The 27,690-nt window shown below is 33.5% G+C and overlaps 1 protein-coding gene across 1 annotated transcript in view; it reads right to left on the minus strand.

The window, feature by feature from the left end:
* Window positions 1-535: 535 nt before the first annotated feature.
* LOC149791415 (cubilin-like) overlaps window positions 536-27,690 on the minus strand; it is a 203,259-nt gene continuing 176,104 nt past the window's right edge. The window contains exons 58-66 of the mRNA XM_089969953.1: window positions 27,292-27,509; window positions 21,469-21,668; window positions 20,234-20,396; window positions 12,537-12,748; window positions 11,027-11,168; window positions 7,479-7,660; window positions 6,482-6,647; window positions 4,425-4,666; window positions 536-2,875 (exon numbers count right to left, since the gene is read on the minus strand). Coding sequence (XP_089826079.1) covers window positions 2,771-2,875; window positions 4,425-4,666; window positions 6,482-6,647; window positions 7,479-7,660; window positions 11,027-11,168; window positions 12,537-12,748; window positions 20,234-20,396; window positions 21,469-21,668; window positions 27,292-27,509 — 1,630 coding nt within the window. The 3' untranslated portion in view covers window positions 536-2,770. The remainder of the gene's footprint in view (window positions 2,876-4,424; window positions 4,667-6,481; window positions 6,648-7,478; window positions 7,661-11,026; window positions 11,169-12,536; window positions 12,749-20,233; window positions 20,397-21,468; window positions 21,669-27,291; window positions 27,510-27,690) is intronic.

Here is a 27,690-nt window from a genome sequence, read left to right on the forward strand (position 1 = left end):
CAGCAGTATTATGGAAGTTGAGTTTTCTGGTCCAGACCAGCAAATTTTGGTAGTATTTTGAAAATCATTCCAAAATTGGTAGACATATTAGACTCAATGTATTGTTTTATGTATAAAAAATATATGAGAGATTCTGACAACTGCAGTGCACGATAACATAAAGAGATAAATTTACTTTCTTGGTAAAAGAAAACTCTGAAATATTGCTCAAACATGTGAAAAGGTACAAAGGTGAATGTAACAGGTATTAAGAGGACTACTGTAAGAACATTCTGACCTGGCACAAACAGAAATATTAACTAGTGGTCAATGGAATTTGGCATCAATCTCTCTATCCAAGAGAACACTACTCTCTTCAGACTTCGCAGGCAGATGACTTTCCAGCATTTTTACTGCCAGGAGACATGGTGATGGTGCCCCCTTCCATTCTTTGGAGGGCTGGATGGGGATATACTATGATTTGAAGAGGAATCTATTCTTTTTTCATAATTGTAATGGAGACTGGATGGAGAAATAAATAAAGACAATACCAAAGTAAAGTAAATAAAATATTTATTGTCTGTATTAGATTGCACATCCCCAGTTTATTTTGTGAAATATACAAAATGACTTAAATATGAACTGTTATTCTGTCCTTTCTACTAAGTGTTATGTCCTGGAAGATTTTAAATTTTCCTGAAATGAATAAAACAGGCATTAAAATAAAGTTTATTTGATATGGTGGTACTTTTGTTGCCAACCTTACACTTACAAACAAAAATGCCAAATAGTGTGTGAGGGACTGATTCTGCAGCTGAACAGACAAATTAAAAAAATTTGCTCATGAACATGTTGAATGAATTTTGACTAACAATGCAGATATGCTTTTTAGACAGCCTTTTTGAATGATACAACAGCAATCTTATATAAACAATCTTACATTATATTGGGTTGGGTGAAGGGGTTGTGCTATAGAAAATATTTTACAGCTTTTGCGGAATGCTGACGTTACTTACAACTGAGCTCGACTCCAGATACTATTTCATATCTTAGGAAGTAAATTGTTCCTTGATGCACTTTAAGTGTTATTCCACTAAAATTACACACGACAGAGCCAGAAGGAAACTTTCATTTAGACTCGACCAAAGTATAGGATTTTCAACTGATACAATCGCATGAAGTACTTTCTTCATCAAAACATCTAGAAACATTAATTTGACTTGCCTTCTGATCCTGTTTTAAATGAAATGGCCATAAAACATCAATTTGGAATGTAAATGTAAACAAATTCCTATGACCCAGATGTCCCTGGCAATACAAATTTATCTAAAGGGCAAAATGCTAGGTCAAACAGGAGCCATAAATCCATTAAATTTAGCTGGAAAATTGTGAACTAAAACTAGATCCATGTCTTTATTATAAAAATTCTTGTAACAATTGTAGCTTCAATCCACTAAGTCATTCAAATGTTACTTCTCATAAACAGAAATTGTGACAAACATTATGTGACATGATGGGCAGATATGATTAACACTACAAGCCCCCTCGTAGATATTATCAAGGCATAAGAATATTTTATATACAAATCCAACTGGTATAATGACAGATACAAAAGGGATATCACAATAGACGTTTCTGTTTTATTTTTTTTCTACATATATACAAATTTTAAGTAAAAATCTTTACATAAAAATCTAAAACAATATATACTCTAACAAAACATTGTTGATGTATGTAGTATGTCTTGGGGATGGATTTGGTTTTTCAGTTGTTTACATTAAAACAGTCTGCAATATTACAGCAAGATAAATCTGCATTGTTCCTTCTCACATTGTGTACAAAGAGCTCTTGCTACAGGTTTTCTCAGTTCTAAAGGCTTGATGAGTTCATGTGATCAGATGGAAAAACATAACTCTAGAGATACATCCAGTCATGGCCCTTTATAATATCATAAACATACTGCAAAAAAAAATCTAATGTAATATTTGTCTACATTTTCTTCTCATTAGTAACCATTAGAGAATTTATATTAACATTGTAAAAATTATCGGAGAAATTACTGTGGTTATTTCCTTAAAAAGTATTGTATACTATTGTTTCAGGCAGTACAAGTGCAATAAAATCAAAGGGTGAATACTACAATGTCTAACCATCTGAATTGCTTCCCCTGACATTAAACTGATCCAAGAGGCCAGTGGATCTATACTTTGTTACTAATTTCAGTAAAACCAAACAGTTAACAACTATTATTAGTAATCAAAACTATATGAAGTAAAAGTGGCTGGGTACTATCCCAAAGATAAAATTACTCTATAAAGACTCAATAATGAAAAGAGATACATAACTGTAAAAACAATTTCATCATGAGACATATATTTTGTCATGCAACTGGGTCTCTGATTAAAAACCAATAACTTTATTAAAAGAAAATAAATTATCTATCCATGAACACTTTTAAGTTTGTTCAAATAAATAGTCTGAATAATTGTTTAACTGACTGTCAAATGGAAATAACCATATTTGTATTACTTACTTCATCAAGTCTTTAGCATGAATGGTATAGTTTTGAAATGTGTAGATGTGTAGTAACAAATGTTTCCTTGCAAACTTTTTAAGAGCATCAGCTGACATTGTTCACAATTTGTAGTATATAGTAGAAATTATAAACATTTCCTTTAATATAGTCAAAAATATACATCATGACATCAACTGTCTTCCTATGACTGTTTTTGGTTTATATTTGGACGTCACTCTGTGCTGTACACTTGCTGACATATTGAGTTGCGTTGAACTAGCTGGTGAAAATCAGTCTAAACCCCAGGGCCATTCCTACACCATTAGACACAAACTTTACAAAGGCCGTGTTACTGCTGGTTGTCACAGATCCTGGTATTTCCTGCAAAAAAGAAGGAAAAAATATCTTTTAAGCAGCACTGTTCTGAGTGATCAATTTGGTTAAGCACTAGTCACTTTTAATGCAATGACCAATCAAGTGATTAAGATTTCTGTGATAGATTTTGGTTTGAATTCAATTCTCCACCATTCCCTCTGTTTTGGGCCTCAGGCTAGGGTTCCAACATGATGTCATGTGGAAAAATCATCAAATATTTATTATCATCACTTTGAAGAAATTGACTGGTCTTAAAATGTTACCCAATCACCAACACTACTATTATGGATTAAACAGGCAGCAAAATCAACCTCTCTTCTATAAACAAGAAGAGTACAGTGAATAGTAAAACATATGCCAGTACTTTGTTTACTAGTGCTTTATGCAGGCACTAGTAGGGTGCAGTCAACCATAGAGGTAATAGACCCATGGGTCTCGGTGACCTAGGTCTTTGCAGGAATACAGTCTTGAACTAACCTTACTGTCCATAAACCATTATTTTCTTTTCAGACTCAACATCAATGTGACCTTTGATCATAAAATGTTTCGGTATTAACCCTCAGTGCAAGCCATCTACAAATTTTGGTCAACAAACTTGCTCTAAAACAAAAGTTACTCTGCAAACCCCCATTTTCTTTGTGATGCAATGACCATGATATCCCAGTAAATTTATCATTTAGAAACCAAACTCCTGAGATCAGAAGGCTTCTTCAATACATAAAGTGCAAGACCTCCACAAACTTGGATCAAGTTGTATGGTCTAGAACCAAAGTTATTATGCAAAACCATTTTTCTTTATCCAGTTACAGTGATCTTGACCCCTGATGTTTTGATCCCAAAATCAATAGGCTTCTTTTTTTACACAGAATGTAAGCCATGAACACACTTTGATCAAAGTAGTTTAGAACTGAAATGTTTGTGAAAAGACAAAATCTGGCTGAAAATCCAACAAACCTTGGTAATGAAATGCTGCAGAAATCATGAGTAAGGAGTATGTGCAATTGAGGGCATCACCTGATGTCATGGAATGTCGGAAATTAAGTTCATCCAAATTTTCTCATCAATATAAACCTGTATGCCAAATATGGTTGAAATCCAACAATTCTTGGTAATGCAGCTGCAGAAACCAGTCAGGTACATTCATGGGGTATAACTCTTGTATATGACGACTCATTCTTAAGGTCTCATCAACTGCACACGTAGCTTGGACAAACTCCCACAATTCCCAGTAAATTTATCATTTAGAAACCAAACTCCTGAGACGTGGACAACAATATTATCATAAAGTAGCATCAACTTCATCAGGTAGGGACCGAAGCAACTGTATTGAGTTTATTTGTTAAATAATGTGGTTTTAACATCTTGGCTAACTCATATATTGGCTTCTAGACTCACGACTACAAGGTTATAAAACTTTTACAATAAATATCTTTGACACATGATTGTAACATACACACCACATCACTGTAACATTTACACCCCCACAGGCTGTTGTCAGAAAAGCAATCTAGCTATGTCTCTGCTAAAAGAACAAAAAACCATGCTGCGCACTTACATCCCCACAGTATCTGGAGAATATTGGTGCCGAGTCACTAATCCCATTGTAAAGTTCCACATAGTCTGTTTCACAATTGACTGGATCAAACATCCGCATGTCTGTAAATGTCAGCCTAATCACACGACGAGCTGGCACCTGGATTAGCCATGTACATGTAGTTCCTGTGGTGTAGTTGCCAGGGTAACCAGGACTGGTGAGACTTCCATTGATACCAGTGAGGTTTCCTCCACAACCCACACCTAGAAGTAAAATAATATATGACATAGAGTAATTACACTTAGAAGTAAAATAATATATGACATGGATTAATTACACCTAGAAGTAAAATAATATATGACATAGAGTAATTACATAAGTAGATTGTACAAAATTGCAATACTGAAAACAGGTATTATATATAGATATCTAGTTTCAAGTCCTTATTTCAACTGTAAGAAAAACAAATGAATTCAGTTTATTTATATTGTCAGCACTCTGTGACCCAGTATAACAGTATGCAAGTACCTTACTCAACCAGCACATGACCGCTCCAGTGGCATATGTAGTTAGAGCATCCACCTCACATGTGGGAGTTCGTGGGTTTGAAACCTGGCTGAATCATATAAAAATCTTATAAAAATGGTACAAATAGCTGTCTCGCTTGGCGTTCAGCATTATGAGGTTAGTGTTAGGACTGGTCGGCCTGGTGTCAAGATAATGTGGCTGGGTTAGACATGATGCTACATGACTCTGGCATTATGCCCCAGTGCTAGACCTCCCTATAAACTGCTACACTGTAAATATCGTAGTGATATGACTGAAAAAATGTTAAACCTACATTAAAAATCCAATTCACACACACACACAACCAGTAGCTAAGCTCTCCTATGATGACATTTCAATATCACATCATAACGAACACTGCTCTTGGTGGCCCAGAACCCACAAAAGCCGTATCTATGGTTCAGGATGAATACTTGTTTTTCCATGCCTAGTTCAAGTTAGTATGTTTTAAAGTCATCTGATCTGTTACTACTGACACAATGTTGTTCACTAAATATCCTTAGAACAGGTGACTTCCTTATAAGGTAACACAAAAATTATCTTACACTTTCCATATATATTTCCTCTATTCTCCACTTCAAATGAATGGTGCATGAATATAAAAGGGCACATCTGCCTGATTACAATTTCTAAGTGTGATAGCCATCCCTTTCAGGATTCAAATTCTCTGGCTATACAGAAAAAATGTAACCATGATTTTGAAATGAATTCAACTTTCCATGAGAATCAAAGGAAGGCTAGGGCTGCATAAATATGAAAGGGCTTCCTAGGTATACAATAAAAGTATGTCAGCTGTTCCTCCCATTGTCTGAGTTTTATGAGCACTGAGAAAAACCTTATCTAAAATTCACCAACGATCTTCAAATGACCTTTCCTTTACCTGAAGGTCAATGGGAATGGGAATGACCTTCAAATGGGAGAATTGGGATACATGGATATGCAATATCGTTTACACGGTCAAAATACAGCTATCCCTTCCTTATGACTACAAAAAAATTTAACTAACATCTTCACCAAGATGTATGCAGGGGTAGAGATAAAAGATCAATCATTATATATTTGAAGTATGAAAGCAGTTCCTAAAATGGTTAGAGACCTATAATCATACCATAAAACTTTAACCAAATCCTTAACCTAGTGGAGGCCACCACTTCCAGAATGAGATACCCCTATGTCTTGCCTATGCAAAATCAGATCAAACATAAATGACCCATAATTTTTGTGAAATTTGCCTTTCTGGAACTGGCTGAACTGTAACCTTTGTCATCCTGCATGAAAGCCAACAGGCTGAACTCAATCAGTGTGCTATACTTTGTTTTGGCTTTAATACTGCTCTGAAATGTATCACTCATTATCAGGATTCCAGGAAAAGTCACGGGAAAAAATGTCTTTCTTTGGGTCTTTGAAGCAGAAAGTAGGTAAGAATGTAACAGTAGTTAGTGCATGGTCAGTAAATTTAGATCTTTGATACCCATGCAAATTATCTCTTTATAAAATCTGCTTCAACGTACCTTGTGTGGTTGTAGTGTAGGTAATGTCATATCCTTGGTGAGTGATGGAACTGTCTGTCACAAAGTTGAGCCATACCTCATTTGTTGCAGCAAAAATTGGATTTGGCAGGCTGAAACCACATAACTTGGCCAGTACAGGGGAAACAGATGTGGAACCATTTCTGATCTATTGGGTAGAATATAAATTTAAAAAAATTAATTGTTTTTGTGTCAAATACATAATATAAAATAAAATGATAAAGTATGATTGATTTGTTAATCTGAACAAAAGTTTTTTAAAATTCAAATTGTTAAATTAACCCCAGCCAAGTACTGGATAGTATATATATATATATATATATATATATATATATATATATATATATATATATATATATATATATATAAATGTATTTATATAAATGAAATAGATACTTAATAAATGCACTGGCACATATTCTAAGTCTGATCAAAATCAGACCAGACTTACCGGCTATAGAGTGGCAACATGTTCAGCTACTATGATCCAAGCTTACATAATTAATATGTGCTGATCTTGCTCTTTATCAGAGTCATCTGATATCTTAATAATATAGGCAGTTCTCTTACGTGCTGCACCATTCTTTGTCTTTAAGTTATATATATGGTTGTGGTTAATTATCCATGTAAGATAGATAAAACAAAACCCAAATGATTTTCTGGGCTCTATTAGCATAAATGTGTTATTAAAGGGGAAGTGGTACACTGAATGGCTTTGTAGTAAGGGACCAAAGTTTATATATCTACCTTATATGCTCACTTGTAAGGCGAGACCAACTGCAAACAGCATAGACACTAATTTGCCATAGCAAACCAGTAGATCAGGGTCTATGATGTATTAACAAACTGCATAGACATAAATCTGCTAGTGCATTATGTAATGGCATATCTGGGTCTATGAAGTCAACAGCTGGATCTGTCTTATAAGGGTGTATAGATGGCATCTTTTCTCATAACAAAACCACAGTAAGTTTCTAACCTCCAGATAGTCATAGCTGCAGTTGGAATGTGGTTCGACTCGTAAACTGTTGAAGTAAAGCGACAATGTGGTTCCCTGAGGAGCTGAAATACGCATCTGGCAGTTGGCATTTCTAGGGTAGGAGCCTGGATAACCTGGGCTAAACAACTGTCCACTTGATCCTGTGTAAGTTCTGTTACAACCTGAAGAAAAGCAACAATATTCCAGAAACTGATGTGTCCTGCTCTGCTGGAACAAGGGGAGTGAAGTTTTGTAGAGGAAAATGACGATGGTGATATACTGGAAGAAAGTGAGTTAAGGTACTTTTGCAAAGCAAGTCTCTACTGATGACACTGAACATGAATTAAGGCACATTTGCAAAGTAAGTCACTACTGATGACAAAGAACACAAATTAATAAGGTACATTGGTATTAAAGAAGTCACTACTGATGACACAGAACACGAGTTATAGTACATTTGTAAAGTAAGTCACTACTGATGACATAGAACACAAGTTAAGGTGCATTTGTAAAGGAAGATTCTACTGATGACAGAGAATAAAGATAATGGAACCCATGTGAGGTCTAAATACAAAATATGGGTCCAACACTCAGCAGTCAACCATCAAACAATGACATATGAAGCTGACAATCTAATTCTGCTTATCAATACAGAGCTACAAATACAAATATAATTTTCTTGAAATCCAATAATAACGAAGGGAACAACTCTATTGAAACAAAAGTAATTTGGTCTGAACTAACAATCTGCTATCTCAACTCTGCTAAAATAATGTAGCTCACTGAATGCTGAGAAATGAAACTAAGTCGAAGAGTCAGCACAATAAAACTGTATGCCAAGGGAGTTACTGAAAGGAATACTGGCAAGTCTAGCAATCAGGGATGATAACTCTAAAGATGCTGTTGCATACTAAATCTGTACCTAATCAAGGGCCATAACTCTAAATGATATAGAATGCTGACACTTAGCTCAGCTGAGGTCTCATCAGTATTTAGCTGCATAGTCAATTTGACTGTAATCTAAATTAAATTAGCTGAGTTTCTGTGCAGAAATGAAAGAAAATGCTACAAGTCTACTAAATAAAAACACAGAATGCTGATAACCATTCTGACTCAAGATCCTTTAATATCAAGCTGTCTACCAAATTCTTTTACATGGTTTTACTATTTTAGTAATGGCAGCCAAATTTGATAGCAGATCGATATAATTTGTACAAATATGAAAGCTAAGTGTTAACTTTGGTCAAAATTTAGAAGTCTCTGAGTAGTTTAAAACTGCATTCGTTGACAGACATGCAGGGTTGTTATCAACAAAATGGACAAGAATATGTTATACTGTCAGTTGACTCTGGCATGGTATGCACTTTAGTCAAGATTCACCCTTCATATCAGATACACCTGTTTTGCTGTTCATCAGGTATACAACAGCCAGGTATGTATCCAATGTTTAACCTGCACAACTTCATCTTTCTACTTTGTTCTAAATGAGGGATCTCTCCAACAGCAGGTTTGATGTTTTGAAGTATGTTGGTGGATTTCATTCCACATATTTGACCAAGTACGATGTACATGCTGATATATACAATATTCAAAGTCAGTATTTGGCATCTTTCATCTAGAAATGGGTGACTGCAGGCATTAATGCCATTTATACTGGTGTGACGACTTTGAAGGCAACCAACAGTACAGAATACTTTTCCCTGACACTATCAGAAGATTATGTTTCTGTAATATCTGGAATATTAATAGGTTGTCAGATTTAAAGTTTTAAATGCTTGGAAAGGAATAAGAAAAGATGAATTTTTAGGCTTTATCTGGTCACTGGCTGTAAATTTCCAATAAACTGCTGAAATGAAATTTTTTATACGTCTTACTGGATTATAAAGACCATTCCGGTGGTCTAATAGTTAGAGCATCCACCTCAGATTAGGGAGGTCGTGGGTTCGAACAATGGCCAAGTCATACCAAATACTTATAAAAATGGTACTAACAGCTGTCTCGCTAGAAGCTCAGCATTAAGAGGTTAGTGTTAGGACTGGTCAGCCTGGTGTCAGGATAATGTGACTGCGTGGGACATCATGCTACATATCTGCAGCATGATGCCCCAGTGCTAGACATCACTATTAACTGTCACACTGCAGACACCATAGTGATATGACTGAATTTTTTTAAAAAGCTAAGTTAAAAATCTAAATCACAAACAGTGGATTATAAAATTATATTGTAACTGACCTTCATTAGATCATTTTCATGTTTGATCAATGAAACCAAGAATTACAAACAGACTGTATTAACAATGAAATTACATTTTCATATGAAGAATCCCCATTTTCTGAGGAAATGAAATTAATGGATTTCCAGAGCATCAACTGTAAACACTATACGTTTTCATAACAATTGATGCTTCAAAGGTAATCTGTTTTCTTTGAAATTTCAACAGCCTGTTTTATCTGGGTACATTTTTTAAACAGGAATTGACTGTTGTTTGGTCAATTGTAGTTACTCTTTCTCCCTGCCTACTGAATAGACCAACAAGTGAGATCTTGGTTTTTTTTTTTTTTTTTACATTTGTGGTAGCAGAATCTTGCTGCCTTCCACGCATGCATCATAAATTTTAAAAAAGGGTCAGTGGGCGATAGAGATGAAGGTGTTCTGGTCTGATGATAGGGATTACTAGAGAAAATATGAGTGTTCTGAAGGATTTAATTCTGAGTGAAAAGAAGAGGAATTTTACTTACCATCCAATACAAATGTCAGTCTATGTAAATATATTAATTACTAGCGAGCAGCCAAAAACAGACAAAAGATAGCTTATCAGATAATGCCTTGTATGGTTGACTGCAACCAGAAATGTAAAAAAGAAAAACAAGTGGATATCTCACAACATACAGTAGTCATGTTAGATAACACAAGCGGATTATAATATAACAAAGCACTTTTAAGATGGTTTATCAAAATGAACAAAGAATTTATTTATGTATCAATAGATAAATTTCAGTGCATTTTAGATCAAGTATGCAGTTTCCTTTCATGGTGCCCCTGAATTTCTCCACTCCAAACCAATGGTTGTATAAACAGCCAACAATGTTGCCAATAGATTAAAAAATTGGCATGATATTTTGCTGCTAATAATGAAAAATTTCGCAATTTGTGACATTGGTGAAGCCCTGCATGATCCCTTAATAAACATTTTACGTTATATTCGTACTTTTAATAAGAATTTTTTTTTTTCATGTACGAGAAAAATAGATATAAAATTTCAGGTGCCATGCCACAATCGTCTTGTGTTATTCATACACAATATCTTCCCCAAATTGGTAATAAACTTTTTACGTTTATTTTTTTACTTTTAAGAAAGAATTTATTTTTGTGTACGAAAAAAATACATGTAAATGAAATTTTGGGAGCCACACCACAACCATGTTATATCCAAATCTGTGTTATAACGGAGCGTGCCATAGTGGGGTAACACTGTGTATGACTTTTTCACACTCCTGGCAGGAAACTCCAAAACAATGTTGGAGATATGACAGGCATGCAGTACTTACTTGCTATTGTATAGTTGAGAGAAAACCCTTTACTCTGGGAAGCAGCTGTCACAGCATAGTTGATCTGAACTGTTCTGCCTACCGAATCAAATGGAGGGGGTCTTTGATTGGCACAGTAATGCACTGATTTTCCCATCAATCCCTGTAAATAGAGACAGTACAACCTGTATTTAGTTAACAATCAAGGGGTTTGCTTCATTCAACCAGACTATCATTTGATTTCCTGGAGATCTTCACCATATGAGGGTCTGGTACAGTAAAACCTGTCTCGAAACACCACTGCTATGTGAGACCACCTGTCTCTAAAGACCATTTTCTCAATGCACAGATTTATTATTTATATAATTGTAGTATGACCTGTTAAAGAAGACACTTTATGCCTTGTCGCTTGCATGTTATTTGTAGGGACCCAGACCTGTCTGGCATCTATCTCTAGCCTAAATCCAAAACACTGTATCAAAAAAGATAATGCAGAATGTGGCAAAACAGCTGGTATGTGGCAGTCCACTAAACACATTTTAGTTCATTCTGAAACAAATTTAATCAACCAAAACTGTCTACTACATGAGTGTACATGATCTGTTTACAAAGTAGTTCCTAATTCACTATTGTATGTGTAATATCGTAAAATATTGCACAATTGTGACAATGTAAAGTTAACAGAGAAAAAAATGAGCATATAATAAATTAACTTCTGTAGAAGATAATAATAAAACTGCTAATAATTTTCAGCCACTTGACCCATGTCTCAATTTTTTTCCAAGAAATACTGGAACACCCCAAGACTGAGCAAAAAGCAAAATTGCTTGCTGAAATGAAGCAAAAAGAGAACTCTCTGACATCAGTGACTTCATGAAGGGAAGAAATGTTATCAAGAAGGTGGTACGAAGTGAGCTACAGGACATGACTGCAACTTAGATTATCAACAATATAATAAATTATTAATTCCCAAAGACAAATCAATACAAGGGAGATAACACTATTCATCTTCATGCTATAACGTTTCATAAAAAGGAACATTTTCTTCAAAATATTAATAGATCAATCTATAGTGAAAACTTCTTAAAAATTGGGAGAAATATATACAAATGATAGTGATATGAAATTTTGTATAGTAACATCTGCCTAGGTATCAGACTATCAGCAAAGTACAGTTGTACAAGCTTAGCATAATATGCCAACAGATCTGGGTCTATGCAGTTTGCTAAGAGTCATCAGTAGAACATGCAACACAGACACTGATCTGCTGGTGCATCATGTGATAGCAGATCAGCTTCTATGTGGTTTACAGTGGATTCTAGAAATAAGTAAGGATATATGGTGCAAGAAGAATAACTTTTATATGGTATTAAGATTCATGGAATGGGGAAGGCCTTCTACTGTTTCCACAGAAGGCTTCTTGCTCAATGGATTATTAATTTTTTTGCTTACAGCAACCAAGAATCTAAGAACATGGTGCACCATGAAAATTAGAAAATTCAGAGTATTCTCAAAAACAATTTAAACCTACCAGTGGATAGTCTTTTATCTCCAGATATTCTGTTATACAGTTCGTAGAGTTCAGAAGGCTGAGGTCTGACATGGTCATGTGAAGCTGTTGGTTTGCCTCTGGTGTGTCGATTGTCCAGCGACAGCGGAGGTCTTGTGTAACAGGGTTTGGGAATGAAGGGGAGGTGATAGCTTGTGGACTTGCACTGGCTGTTAATATTCCACCGCACACAGCTGTTGTACACAATATTATGCATGATGAAAATTAACTTTATGAACAAAACAGTAACTTAAGAGTCCTGCCAATTATTTTTAACAAAGCTATCTATTGCAAACAATATATGTATATAATTCATAAGAATACTAATTTTACAAATATTCAGAAATTGTATTCATATTATTATTAAATATAGTTATACATCACACATAATCACATATTGAGGGCAAATGGAAAACAAGTTATAGGTTTTCAAGTTAAAACCTATAGGACTGAAATACTGAATAGTGCAGTGTCTGATTTTCAAAGTGTCAAGCCCAAAGAGGTTTATACTGATATATGGCTCAGTGCTTGGAACAGGCAAGTTAAAAAGAATAATATTTAGACATTAAACATGAATAACTTTTAAGAAAAAAAAAAGATAAAGCCAGAAGAAACATTTCAGCAGAAAGCAACCTTTTCCAGATAGCAGCTTTTAACAAGAAAAAGTCAACCCATCAATGATTGATTTTGACTCGTTACATTATTTCTCCAATGAAAATGGCTCCTGCCAAAAAAAATTTTCCAAAGAAAGAACAGGAACTAAGTCATATAATAGTTGCTGAAGCTGAGAAAAGTTCTTAAAATTTTGTCCTAGAAATAAAAACAAAATGAACAATTAATTTCAACACTTCTGTCTAGTTTTTGGCATGTTTATTAGTCGGAGTCAAGCAAAGACTTGGTATTGAATCATAATCGTTCAGTAGCAAAAAATACCAGGTCGAAGTGTGACCAAATGTCATGAATGATGTCACAGTGGCATAAAGTTGTTCAATGCATCTCAGCTATGTTTGAAATGAAAATTATATAAAATTAATGTGAAAAGTAAGTGTTAAAGTTACTGGTGGGGTAAAGGATGAAACTTGATAAAGGCCAATTCTGGCCCACAAATTAGTGATAAATTAAACTACATGTAACAGTAAGAGCATTTGTTATGCCATATCCAATATCTGTCTACTGTAACATATGAACTTACAATATAATAAAATAGTGTTAAATTAACATTTAAATTTGTTCCTGATCAGTCAGGCACTCAAATGCTTCCTGATTTTTGCATCTTTAACATCTTAAAAAGCTAGTAGCACAACTTGGAACACATTTCACTTTTTGACAGAAGACATAATCCAACAGATCTGATATATTTTCTTATAAGTGCATACTCATCCCTAGCAAATAGAAAAATGAAAACAAAATGCATTTCTTAGATCACCATTTATATGCATGCCACCATATCGGCATACTTCCAAACATAAAAAAATGATATCTGATGTTTACTCATACAAAACCAATGTTCAAATGATGACTGCTGTTTGTACCAGTAACTATTCTTTTCTGACGGAATTTTATAGCATTTTTTTAGTACGAATCATAATCAGTCATAATATTTGGATGAGAGTAGCTACATACAGAAAAAGCACGTGAAGGAATGAGATCTACAACAACAAAAACAAGAAGCCAATTATGCGAATAGCAACTAAAATGGTCCGACAAAACATAATGATTGTAAGAAATACAATTCCATGTGTTTTTTCCACTGCTTTGATTATTTTAAAATTTCATTTATCATCTATGTTCTACCCTTGTATGACTTCACACCCACACACACGCACACACACATTTTGGAACACACTATGAACAATAATGTGAATCACACCGATACATTAAAGTTATGAAATCAGCACTGAACCTATAAAAAAAATATATTTGTTACCATCCTTGTTAATTTATTTCAAATTCATGATTTATTTTACACAACTTCAAACTATCATCTGAAGATCAAGACCTATAACTACTGTATTATAATAAAATCAATTACAGTAGTTCTCTGAAGAAATGTTTATTGAAAAATGGGATCATATTCTATAATTGAAGCCATTTATTAAAAAAGGGATTATGTGTAAAAAATTTAGTCTATTTATGGAAAAAAGGGTTATAGTTTTCAATTTGAGTCTATTTACAGAAAAATAGGTTATATTTTACCAGTTGAGTCTATTTATGGAAAAAAGGGTTATAGTTTTCAATTTGAGTCTATTTATAGAAAAATGGGTTATATTTTACCAGTTGAGTCTATTTATGGAAAAAATAGTTATAGTTTTCAATTTGAGTCTATTTATAGAAAAATGGGTTCTATTTTTTAATCTGAGTCTATTTAAGGAAAAAAGGGATTACCTTGTGCAACTTGAGTCTACTTATCAAAAAAAGGGTTATACTTTTTTCAATTTGTGTCTATTTAAGGAAAAAAGGGATACATTGTACAATTTGAGTCTCTTTATGGAAAAAGGGTTATAGTTTTCAATTTGAGTCTATTTATAGAAAAAAGGGTTTTATGTTTAATTTGAGTCTATTTATGGAAAAAAGGGATTACACTGTACATATATATGGCGGCCAGTATATCTGGTGGAGGAAGAACCCAGAAAAATCTTACAAGAGCACTGTTGTAAGGAAACACAATGCATAGATCTCCAATGAACATATTTAGTTTGCAGAATTGGCCAATCTCGTAATAATGGGGTGGCAGATGTCTCATGTAAAGTGAATTAAAAAAGACTAGCTTTTATTATTTGACATTTTTCATAAGGTCTCCATTCAAGTACACAACAAAACATATGGCTACATAAACCTTAATGGACAAAGCCATATGTTGCAAGAGACTTGTGTGCATGAATTTATGGCCATAATGCCTTATCTGCTGTATTTGTTACATTATTATGTGACTCTCTATTTAATCATTGAAGAACTATGCATGGATTTTGGGTATCTAGAGCCATGCATGAATATGGGGTATTCATAGCTATGCATGGATATAAGGTACCCAGAGCCATGCAAGGATATGGGGTATCCAGAGCTATGCATGGATTTAGGGCAGTGCTGTCCAACCTTTTTGATACCATGGGCCACTGAAAAATGTTTTTCTTGAAGCCGAGGGCCGTAGCAAAAAACTGAAAAGCATCGACTATATAGCTGCTCGAGCTCTGGCGGGCCATTTAAAATCAGCCAGCGGGCTGCATGCAGCCTGCGGGTTGGACAGCACTGATTTAGGGTATCCAGAGTTATGCATGGATATGAGGTACCCAGAGCAATGCTTGGATATGGGGTATCCAGAGCTATGCATGGATGAGGTACCCAGAATGATGCATGGATATGGGGTATCTAGAGCTATGCATGGATATGGGGTATCCAGAGTGATGCATGGATTGGGGTATTCAGAGCTATGCATGGATATGAGGTACCCAGAATGATGCATGGATATGGTGTATTTAGAGTTATGCATGGATATGGGGTATTCAGAGCTATGCATGGATATGGGATATCCAAAGCGATGCATGGATATGGGTTATCCAGAGCTATGCATGGATATGGGGTGTCCAAAGCGATGCATGGATATGGGTTATCCAGAGCTATGCATGGATATGGGGTGTCCATAGCTATGCATCAATATGGGGTATCCAGTGCTATGCATGGATATGGGGTATCCAGAGCTATGCATGGATATGGGTATCCAGAGCTATGCACAGATATGGGGTATCCAGAGCTATGCATGGATATGGGTATCCAGAGCTATGCATGGATATGGGGTATCCAGAGCTATGCATGGATATGGGTATCCAGAGCTATGCATGGATATGGGTATCCAGAGCTATGCATGGATATGAGGTACCCAGAATTATGCATGGATATGGGGTATCTAGAGCTATGCATGGATATGGGGTATCCAGAGCTATGCATGAATATGGGTATCCAGAGCTATGCATGTATATGAGGTACCCAGAATGATGCATGGACATGGGGTATCCAGAGCTATGCATGGGTATGGGTATCCAGAGCTATGCATGGATATGAGGTACCCAGAATGATGCATGGATATGGGATATCTAGAGCTATGCATGGATATGGGGTATCCAGAGCTATGCATGGATATGGGTATCCAGAGCTATGCATGGATATGAGGTACCCAGAATGATGCATGGATATGGGGTATCTAGAGCTATGCATGGATATGGGGTATCCAGAGCTATGCATGGATATGGGTATCCAGAGCTATGCATGGATATGAGGTACCCAGAATGATGCATGGATATGGGGTATCTAGAGCTATGCATGGATATGGGGTATCCAGAGTTATGGATGGATATGGGTATCCAGAGCTATGCATGGATATGGGTATCCATAGCTTTGCATGGATATGGGGTATCCAGAGCTAGGCATGGATATGAGGCATCCAGAGCTATGCATTGATATGGGTACCCATAGCTTTGCATGGATATGGGGTATCTAGAGCTATGCATGGATATGGGTATCCAGAACTATGCATGGATATGAGGCATCCAGAGCAATGCATGGATATGGGTATCCATTGCTTTGCATAGATATGGGGTATCTAGACATATGCATGGATAAGAGTTACCCAGAGCAATGCATGGATATGGGTATCCATAGCTTTGCATGGATATGGGGTATCCAGAGCTATGCATGGATATGGGTTATCCATAGCTATGCATAGATATGGGGTATCCAGTGCTATGCATGGATTTGGGGTATCCAGAGCTATGCATGGATATGGGGCATCCAGAGCTATGCATGGATATGGGTTTCCAGAGCTAGCATGGATATGGGTATCCTTAGCTTTGCATGGATATGGGGTATCTAGAGCTATGCACGGATATGGGGTATGTATAGATATGCATGGATATTGGGTATTCAGAGCTATGCATGGATTTCGGGTATCCAGAGCTATGCAGGGATATAGGTATCCATAGCTTTGCATGGATATGGGGTATCTAGACCTATGCATGGATATGAGGTACCCAGAGCAATGCATGGATATGGGTATCCATAGCTTTGCATGGATATGGGGTATCCAGTGCTATGCATGGATTTGGGGTATCCAGAGCTAGGCATGGATATGAGGCATCCAGAGCTATGCATTGATATGGGTACCCATAGCTTTGCATGGATATGGGGTATCTAGAGCTATGCATGGATATGGGTATCCAGAGCTATGCATGGATATGAGGCATCCAGAGCTATGCATGGATATGGGTATCCATAGCTTTGCATGGATATGGGGTATCCAGAGCTATGCATGGATATGGGTATCCATAGCTTTGCATGGATATGGGGTATCTAGAGCTATGCATGGATATGGGTATCCAGAGCTATGCATGGATAAAAAGTTGAATCCATAGCTATGCATGGATTTGAGGTACCCAGAGCTATACATATATATGAGGTACCCAGAGCTATGCTTATATGCAGGCCAGTGTCTAAACTTGACAGTTTTTAAGTCTTTTTGTTGTCCATTGTAACAGTTGTAAATCTTGGGACATGAAAAATGATTTTTTCTGTGTTCTAAGACTTATATGTATGTAAAAAAAAAAATCGGTGTCCAGACAGTTATTAAACTGTTATAAAGTAGTATGATTGATTTTGTTATTATTTTGCACATACATATTCTCTGATTTCTCCAACACAAAATTAATAAAGGTAAATACAAGGTACATAACCAGCATAATAAAGTGGTAACGTAATAATTAGGAGTTCTCTGCAAAAATCGGGAGATATTATGAAATCAGGAGGTAGGTGTGGAACGACCCCAAAAATCAGAAATTTTCTTCTTTTTTCCCTGCCTGGCATGAGAGTTGACAGGTATGGTGTGAGGTCACTTACATCAAAACAAACTACAACTCAGCTTTTACGGTATTAGCATAATTTTTGAAGCATTAATGCTGAAACTTCATTATTGTATTTTGGAGATATCATTAAAGTTTAGTGGAGTGGTGCCCCTGATTCGACTCCAAAGGATGTACTTCATTCAGTGCGTGTTCAAACCTACAATGTACATGTGGTGGCACCATCATGTAAATATGCTCAGTAGCCTAACTGCAAGCATTGAATCAAACTGTATTGTTGTTCGTTGTGTTGTCATACTGGGATCACATTTTAATGAGTTAGGTATTTACAATTTCAAGGCAACATAAAAACATAATTACTGGTGCACTGATATAAAATTTCCAATGCAATGAACATATAAACAAACAATATCTGTTTTAAAAGGGAGAGATAGTGTTACAGCAACCCGTGAATGCTCAATTCTTGCCATTGTTCAATCAAATTATACACAAATCTGAATCAGGCAGAAACAATAAGAAAACAGAAAATTAAAGAAATTACTTTTCAAAAAGATTTATACCATTTCTTTTTAATAATCATACATGCCAACCCTGAGAAAAATATACATGTAATTTTTAAAAAGTTTGCATAAATAAATGCATTTATAACTTACTGGGTGCATCTTGTGATGTCTCGGAGTTGTGGGTCTGCTTATATGCACGTCATGCACTTTTTAGTGTATATACCTATTCAGTTGGGGGGGTGGGGTAGCTTATACGCAAACGGGTTTATATGCGAGCATATATAGCACACCAGACAAGTGTGACTGCATCAACATATTTTAGACAGATAGAACGGAAAGTGCTATTTCTAGATTCTGTAGGAGATAGCTTCATAATAGTCGGGAGAATTAATATTAATACAAATAATACTATCATACAGGTTAGAATCTTTTTAATTCATACTCTACAGAGATTCGAACCCAGGTCAGTGGGCAAACAGCATTTGTTGCCTTGCCTGCACACACCAGGCCATATTCCATCACAACTAAGCACACATGATTTATATATAGTGTTCTATTAGTAATTGTCATTCATGCAGTCATTCTGTTCATTGGATTAAGCATACATGAATGAAATGAGACATGTTTTCATAAGGATTTAAATCTTTCATTCTTTATTTCATTAATACTAGCATCTGAATACCTCATGCTTTATCTTATTTCTCTCAGTCCTTACTTATCTCACAACATATCGATTTAAGAGTGTAAATTACAGCTACTGGACACGGTACAGATATCTGTGATTTGAAACAATATGAAATGCTTTATATTTCTTTTTTAAAGGATTATAAAAATATAAACATATGTAGAAGCTGATATTGTGTTACCGGATTACAAAAATGGTGTTGATTTATAAAATAGCTCTGCTGATTGCTACAAATGAAGTACAGTAAGAAAATGAGGGTGAGCATCTTCATCACATATAGGTAATTTTTCATGGTGTCTTTAAATTTGTGGCTGAGGGCATCAATAAAATCCACAAAAATGTATGGGTACCCCACAAAATGTATAGATACCCCACAAAATGTATAGGTACCCCACAAAATGTTTGATACTAAAGTATTGTTTTTTAATACAACATTCAGCAGGCTGAGAAAGAAACACATAAGTGAGTTAAAAGTAGGGTGTATGTTTACTTTCAAAGACCCCCACCCCATTTTAACAAAGTGTCATTGAACATGATGATGCTGGACTAATCTTTGTGCACTGACTTAGCAAGCAAGACAGATGGAGTCAACTGTTACAAATCACAATGGTTAAAAGTTTGAAAATATTATGCATGGATTCTTACCATCTTCCTGGACATATGTGGCATTGAAACCTCGCCGAGCAATGGAGCCATCAGTGTAAAACTGTACTAGGAGAACATTGGAGGTGGAAGTGATGGCTGAGGGAGTATTATTTCCACAGTATGTCCCTATTACAGGGTCCTCCATGCTAATTCCATCATATACCTGTAATGATAAAAGGTTGGTCTGAACTACTGCTGGCATATGATGTAACATTGATAGAATGATCATCAATGTTTATATATAAATTTAGAATATCTGCGTCTCTTCTATGATCATGTGAATATATATATATATATATATATATATATATATATATATATATATATATATATATATATATAGTGATTCAGATTTCTTCAAAATCATCCTTTCAACACTTCAGTATAGACCAAGAGGCTTGGGAAGATCTCACACAGGATTGCTCCAACTGGCAATCTCATCCAAACTGGAACAGGCAGATTTTGAATGGAGAACTGCAGAGAAAGTGCAGAAGCATGAGCAGCATAGATCTCACGAAAATAGCATATCCTCCATTGGTCAGGCCAAAACAAAAATAGCATATCCTCCATTGGTCAGGCCAAAACAAAAATAGCATATCCTCCACTGGTCAGGCCAAAACAAAAATAGCATATCCTCCATTGGTCAGGCCAACACAAAAATAGCATATCCTCCATGATCAGGCCAACACAAAAATAGCATATCCTCCATTGGTCAGGCATACACAAATGGTATCTCCTGTAAAGTGCGCCACAGACAGTTCAGAGCACAAATTGGTCAATCAGCCCTTCATGCATTCACAGAAACCAAACTGGTCAGTGATGGTTATGGTCACTGTTGATGGTCACAGTGATGGTCATGGTCACTGGTGATGGTCAGTGATGGTCATGGTCACTGTTGATGGTCACAGTGATGGTCATGGTCACTGGTGATGGTCACAGTGATGGTCATGGTCACTGGTGATGGTCACAATGATGGTCATGGTCACTGGTCATGGTCATCTTCAAACTCAGAGGAACAACAAGAATTATGTACATGTAAGACTCTCTCTCTCCATGTATTTTCAAATTCATTCAAGATATAACATAAATACATTTGGCTGATTACTAACTTTCAAAATAAAAATGTAGAATTGTTATTACTTTCGAGAGCTTACTGCTGAAGCCAGCTTAAATTTAAATATTTGGGAAAAATATGACAGTTTACATGACTTTTGTTTTTTATCTGGTCATCTTACCCTGATAAAGTCATATCTACAGGTAGCATGGTTCTCAATGTCCATATCTCTAATGGTCAGCTTCACCACTTTATTGTCTCCCACAAAGATTGTCCAGCGGCAGTCCAAATCATTTGCATAAGATCCACTAACATTAGACTCAATGGATGAAATTGATCCTAAAGTTTGATTAAGAACTCCTCCACATCCCTGGTATATACCTAATAATAATAACAACAATAATAATAATAATAATAATAATAATAACCTAATTAACAACAAAACCTTATGCAAAGCTGGAGACAAAATTAACCTTTATGGAATGAACTTCTATTGTCAATTTCTATGATTTATGTTAAATTCACACATATTTTATAGCCTTAAGACTAACATATGCTCACACAACCATAATTTTATCACATGTTCTAAACACCATACAACTCACATGCTTATAACTTTAACACCTCCTTATATCATTAGAATAAACACATAACCCTGAAACTCACATATTCATAACCTCAAAACTGTTACATGCTCATTACCTTAAAATAAATACTCATAACCTTAAAATAAATACTCATAACCTTAAAATACATACTCATAACCTTAAAATACAAACTCATAACCTTATAATCTTAAAATAAATACTCATAACCTTAAAATACATACTCATAACCTTATAATCTTAAAATAAATACTCATAACCTTAAAATATATACTCATAACCTTAAAATAAATACTAATAACCTTAAAATAAATACTCATAACCTTAAAATATATACTCATAACCTTAAAATAAGCACATATTCAACCTAAAAATTCAATCATATAATTATAACTTATGTTTCATTCATATAATTATAACCTTCAAACTCAAACATACTCTAAATTTTAAATCTCACATGTACTTATAACAATAAAACTAAAAAATACTCATCACCTTAAAACTCACAATTGTAAATATAATTTTAAAACTCAGATGACCTCATAATCCTAAAACTCAGATGACCTCACAATATTAAGACTCAAATGACATCATAATATTAAAACTCATATGACCTCATAATATTAAAACTCAAATGACATAATATTAAAACTCAAATGACCTCATAATCTTAAAACTCAAATGACATCATAATATTAAAACTCAAATGACATCATAATATTAAAACTCAAACTCAAATGACATCATAATATTAAAACTCAAATGACCTCATAATATTAAAACTCAAATGACATAATATTAAAACTCAGATGACCTCATAATATTAAAACTCAAATGACATCATAATATTAAAACTCAAATGACATCATAATATTAAAACTCAAACTCAAATGACATCATAATATTAAAACTCAAATGACCGCATAATATTAAAACTCAAATGACATCATAATATTAAAACTCAAACTCAAATGACATCATAATATTAAAACTCAAATGACCTCATAATATTAAAACTCAAATGACATAATATTAAAACTCAGATGACCTCATAATATTAAAACTCAAATGACATCATAATATTAAAACTCAAATGACATCATAATATTAAAACTCAAACTCAAATGACATCATAATATTAAAACTCAAATGACCGCATAATATTAAAACTCAAATGACCTCATAATATTAAAACTCAAATGACCTCATAATATTAAAACTCAAATGACCTCATAATATTAAAACTCAAATGACATAATATTAAAACTCAAATGACATAATATTAAAACTCAAATGACATCATAATATTAAAACTCAAACTCAAATGACATCATAATATTAAAACTCAAATGACATCATAATATTAAAACTCAAATGACATAATATTAAAACTCAAATGACATCATAATATTAAAACTCAAACTCAAATGACATCATAATATTAAAACTCAAATGACCGCATAATATTAAAACTCAAATGACCTCATAATATTAAAACTCAAATGACCTCATAATATTAAAACTCAAATGACCTCATAATATTAAAACTCAAATGACATAATATTAAAACTCAAATGACATAATATTAAAACTCAAATGACATCATAATATTAAAACTCAAACTCAAATGACATCATAATATTAAAACTCAAATGACATCATAATATTAAAACTCAAATGACATAATATTAAAACTCAAATGACATCATAATATTAAAACTCAAATGACCTCATAATATTAAAACTCAAATGACCTCATAATATTAAAACTCAAATGACATAATATTAAAACTCAAATGACATCATAATATTAAAACTCAAATGACCTCATAATATTAAAACTCAAATGACATAATATTAAAACTCAAATGACATAATATTAAAACTCAAATGACATAATATTAAAACTCAAATGACATCATAATATTAAAACTCAGATGACCTCATAATATTAAAACTCAAATGACATCATAATATTAAAACTCAAATGACATCATAATATTAAAACTCAAACTCAAATGACATCATAATATTAAAACTCAAATGACCGCATAATATTAAAACTCAAATGACCTCATAATATTAAAACTCAAATGACCTCATAATATTAAAACTCAAATGACATAATATTAAAACTCAAATGACATAATATTAAAACTCAAATGACCTCATAATATTAAAACTCAGATGACCTCATAATATTAAAACTCAAATGACCTCATAATATTAAAACTCAAATGACATCATAATATTAAAACTCAAATGACATAATATTAAAACTCAAATGACATCATAATATTAAAACTCAAATGACATCAGAATATTAAAACTCAAACTCAAATGACCTCATAATATTAAAACTCAAATGACCTCATAATATTAAAATTCAAATGACATAATATTAAAACTCAGATGACCTCACAATCTTAAAACTCAAATGACATCATAATATTAAAACTCAAATGACATCAGAATATTAAAACTCAAATGACCTCATGTTAAAACTCAAATGACCTCATAATATTAAAACTCAGATAACCTCATAATATTAAAACTCAAATGACCTCATAATCTTAAAACTCAAATAACCTCATAATATTAAAACTCAAATGACCTCATAATATTAAAACTCAAATAACCTCATAATATTAAAACTCAAATGACCTCATAATCTTAAAACTCAAATAACCTCATAATATTAAAACTCAAATGACCTCATAATATTAAAACTCAAATGACCTCATAATATTAAAATTCAAATGACATCATAATATTAAAACTCAGATGACCTCATAATATTAAAACTCAGATGACCTCATAATATTAAAACTCAAATGACCTCATAATATTAAAACTCAAATGACCTCATAATATTAAAACTCAAATAACCTCATAATATTAAAACTCAAATGACCTCATAATATTAAAACTCAGATGACCTCATAATATTAAAACTCAAATGACCTCATAATCTTAAAACTCAAATAACCTCATAATATTAAAACTCAAATGACCTCATAATATTAAAACTCAAATGACATCATAATATTAAAACTCAAATGACCTCATAATGTTAAAACTCAAATGACATCATAATATTAAAACTCAGATGACCTCATAATATTAAAACTCAAATGACCTCATAATCTTAAAACTCAAATGACATCATAATATTAAAACTCAAATGACCTCATAATCTTAAAACTCAAATGACCTCATAATATTAAAACTCAAATGACCTCATAATATTAAAACTCAGATGACCTCATAATATTAAAACTCAAATGACATCATAATATTAAAACTCAAATGACATCATAATATTAAAACTCAAACTCAAATGACATCATAATATTAAAACTCAAATGACCGCATAATATTAAAACTCAAATGACCTCATAATATTAAAACTCAAATGACCTCATAATATTAAAACTCAAATGACATAATATTAAAACTCAAATGACATAATATTAAAACTCAAATGACATAATATTAAAACTCAAATGACCTCATAATATTAAAACTCAGATGACCTCATAATATTAAAACTCAAATGACCTCATAATATTAAAACTCAAATGACATCATAATATTAAAACTCAAATGACATAATATTAAAACTCAAATGACATCATAATATTAAAACTCAAATGACATCAGAATATTAAAACTCAAACTCAAATGACCTCATAATATTAAAACTCAAATGACCTCATAATATTAAAATTCAAATGACATAATATTAAAACTCAGATGACCTCACAATCTTAAAACTCAAATGACATCATAATATTAAAACTCAAATGACATCAGAATATTAAAACTCAAATGACCTCATGTTAAAACTCAAATGACCTCATAATATTAAAACTCAGATAACCTCATAATATTAAAACTCAAATGACCTCATAATCTTAAAACTCAAATAACCTCATAATATTAAAACTCAAATGACCTCATAATATTAAAACTCAGATGACATCATAATATTAAAACTCAAATGACCTCATAATCTTAAAACTCAAATAACCTCATAATATTAAAACTCAAATGACCTCATAATCTTAAAACTCAAATGACCTCATAATATTAAAATTCAAATGACATCATAATATTAAAACTCAGATGACCTCATAATATTAAAACTCAGATGACCTCATAATATTAAAACTCAAATGACCTCATAATATTAAAACTCAAATGACCTCATAATATTAAAACTCAAATAACCTCATAATATTAAAACTCAAATGACCTCATAATATTAAAACTCAGATGACCTCATAATATTAAAACTCAAATGACCTCATAATCTTAAAACTCAAATAACCTCATAATATTAAAACTCAAATGACCTCATAATATTAAAACTCAAATGACATCATAATATTAAAACTCAAATGACCTCATAATGTTAAAACTCAAATGACATCATAATATTAAAACTCAGATGACCTCATAATATTAAAACTCAAATGACCTCATAATCTTAAAACTCAAATGACATCATAATATTAAAACTCAAATGACCTCATAATCTTAAAACTCAAATGACCTCATAATATTAAAACTCAAATGACCTCATAATATTAAAACTCAAATGACCTCATAATATTAAAACTCAAAAATAATCATAAAGTCTCATGTGAAAATTTGTCCACTTAAGATACCAAGCAAACAGTTGATTTTCATCTGCCTGATCATAATATAACAGAAAATCTGGGTCTACATTATTGTATTACGCCAAATAAACATGAAAATAAGTGTGGAGACAGCATTTGCTGAAGAACCCAACTGCCATATAGACACATACAACACATGAAAATAATTAAGGATATTAACTGAAGAACCCAACTGCCATATAGATACACCCAACACATGAAAATAAGTGAGGAGGTTGCATTTATTGAAGACCCAAACTGCCATGTAGATACATCCAACACATGAAAATAAGTGAGGAGGTTGCATTTATTGAAGACCTCAACTGCTAAAGTATCATGTTCTCTCCAAGTGCACTTTGTACTTTATAGTACTAAACACATCATGTGCTGATGTCAAAATATACATGTACTGCAATGGTCAAGTGGCAAGTCATCTGCATGGTCAAGTTTTATTTTGAGTTTGTTGAAATGTGGATATCTTATTTGTAAAATCTGACAGCTGAATGATATAAATTTGCTTCCATGATTGAATTTCTTAACCGTATATACCTAAGTCAACATTAAGCTCTTGCTGACATTAAAAATGGATGGAAGAAGGGATGCATTTATTCAGGTCGCTGCATGTATAAAGCAGAACAGTGTCTGCCAATGGGTTGACCTTTAATATGCGTAAATATGGTACCTTGTGATAAATGTAGGAGGATTATGAGAGTCCTAGATTAAACTGGCATTTACCGTAAGTCTGCCTGTATGCTGCTTGGAAACCACCTGATGTAACTGAACTGTCAGAAATGAAGTTGATAATCATTGAGTTACCAGTGGAGCGAATAAATCCTGGCACAATGTTACCACAGTAACGGCCAATCAGCCTTGCATTTAGGTCCGAGCCATCCCTAATATCCACATAATCATAGTTACAGGTGGAATGTGTTTCAAGGTTGAATTCCAAGAATCTGAAAAAGAAATACGAATTTTGAACAATTTGTCCATAGAATGATCTGCCAGTGCCTATTCCAAATAAGGCAACAGGAACCTGAAAAGTCGGTCATGTGACTTATTTTTGTGTGTTAGAAACCCTGAAGTTGAATACACTCATGTTTCATGGCTACACATACAACAGCATGAGAGCACCTG

Source organism: Sinohyriopsis cumingii, chromosome 9 (assembly GCF_028554795.1).
Source record: "Sinohyriopsis cumingii isolate HCF-2022 chromosome 9, ASM2855479v2, whole genome shotgun sequence".
Lineage (NCBI taxonomy): Eukaryota > Metazoa > Mollusca > Bivalvia > Unionida > Unionidae > Sinohyriopsis > Sinohyriopsis cumingii.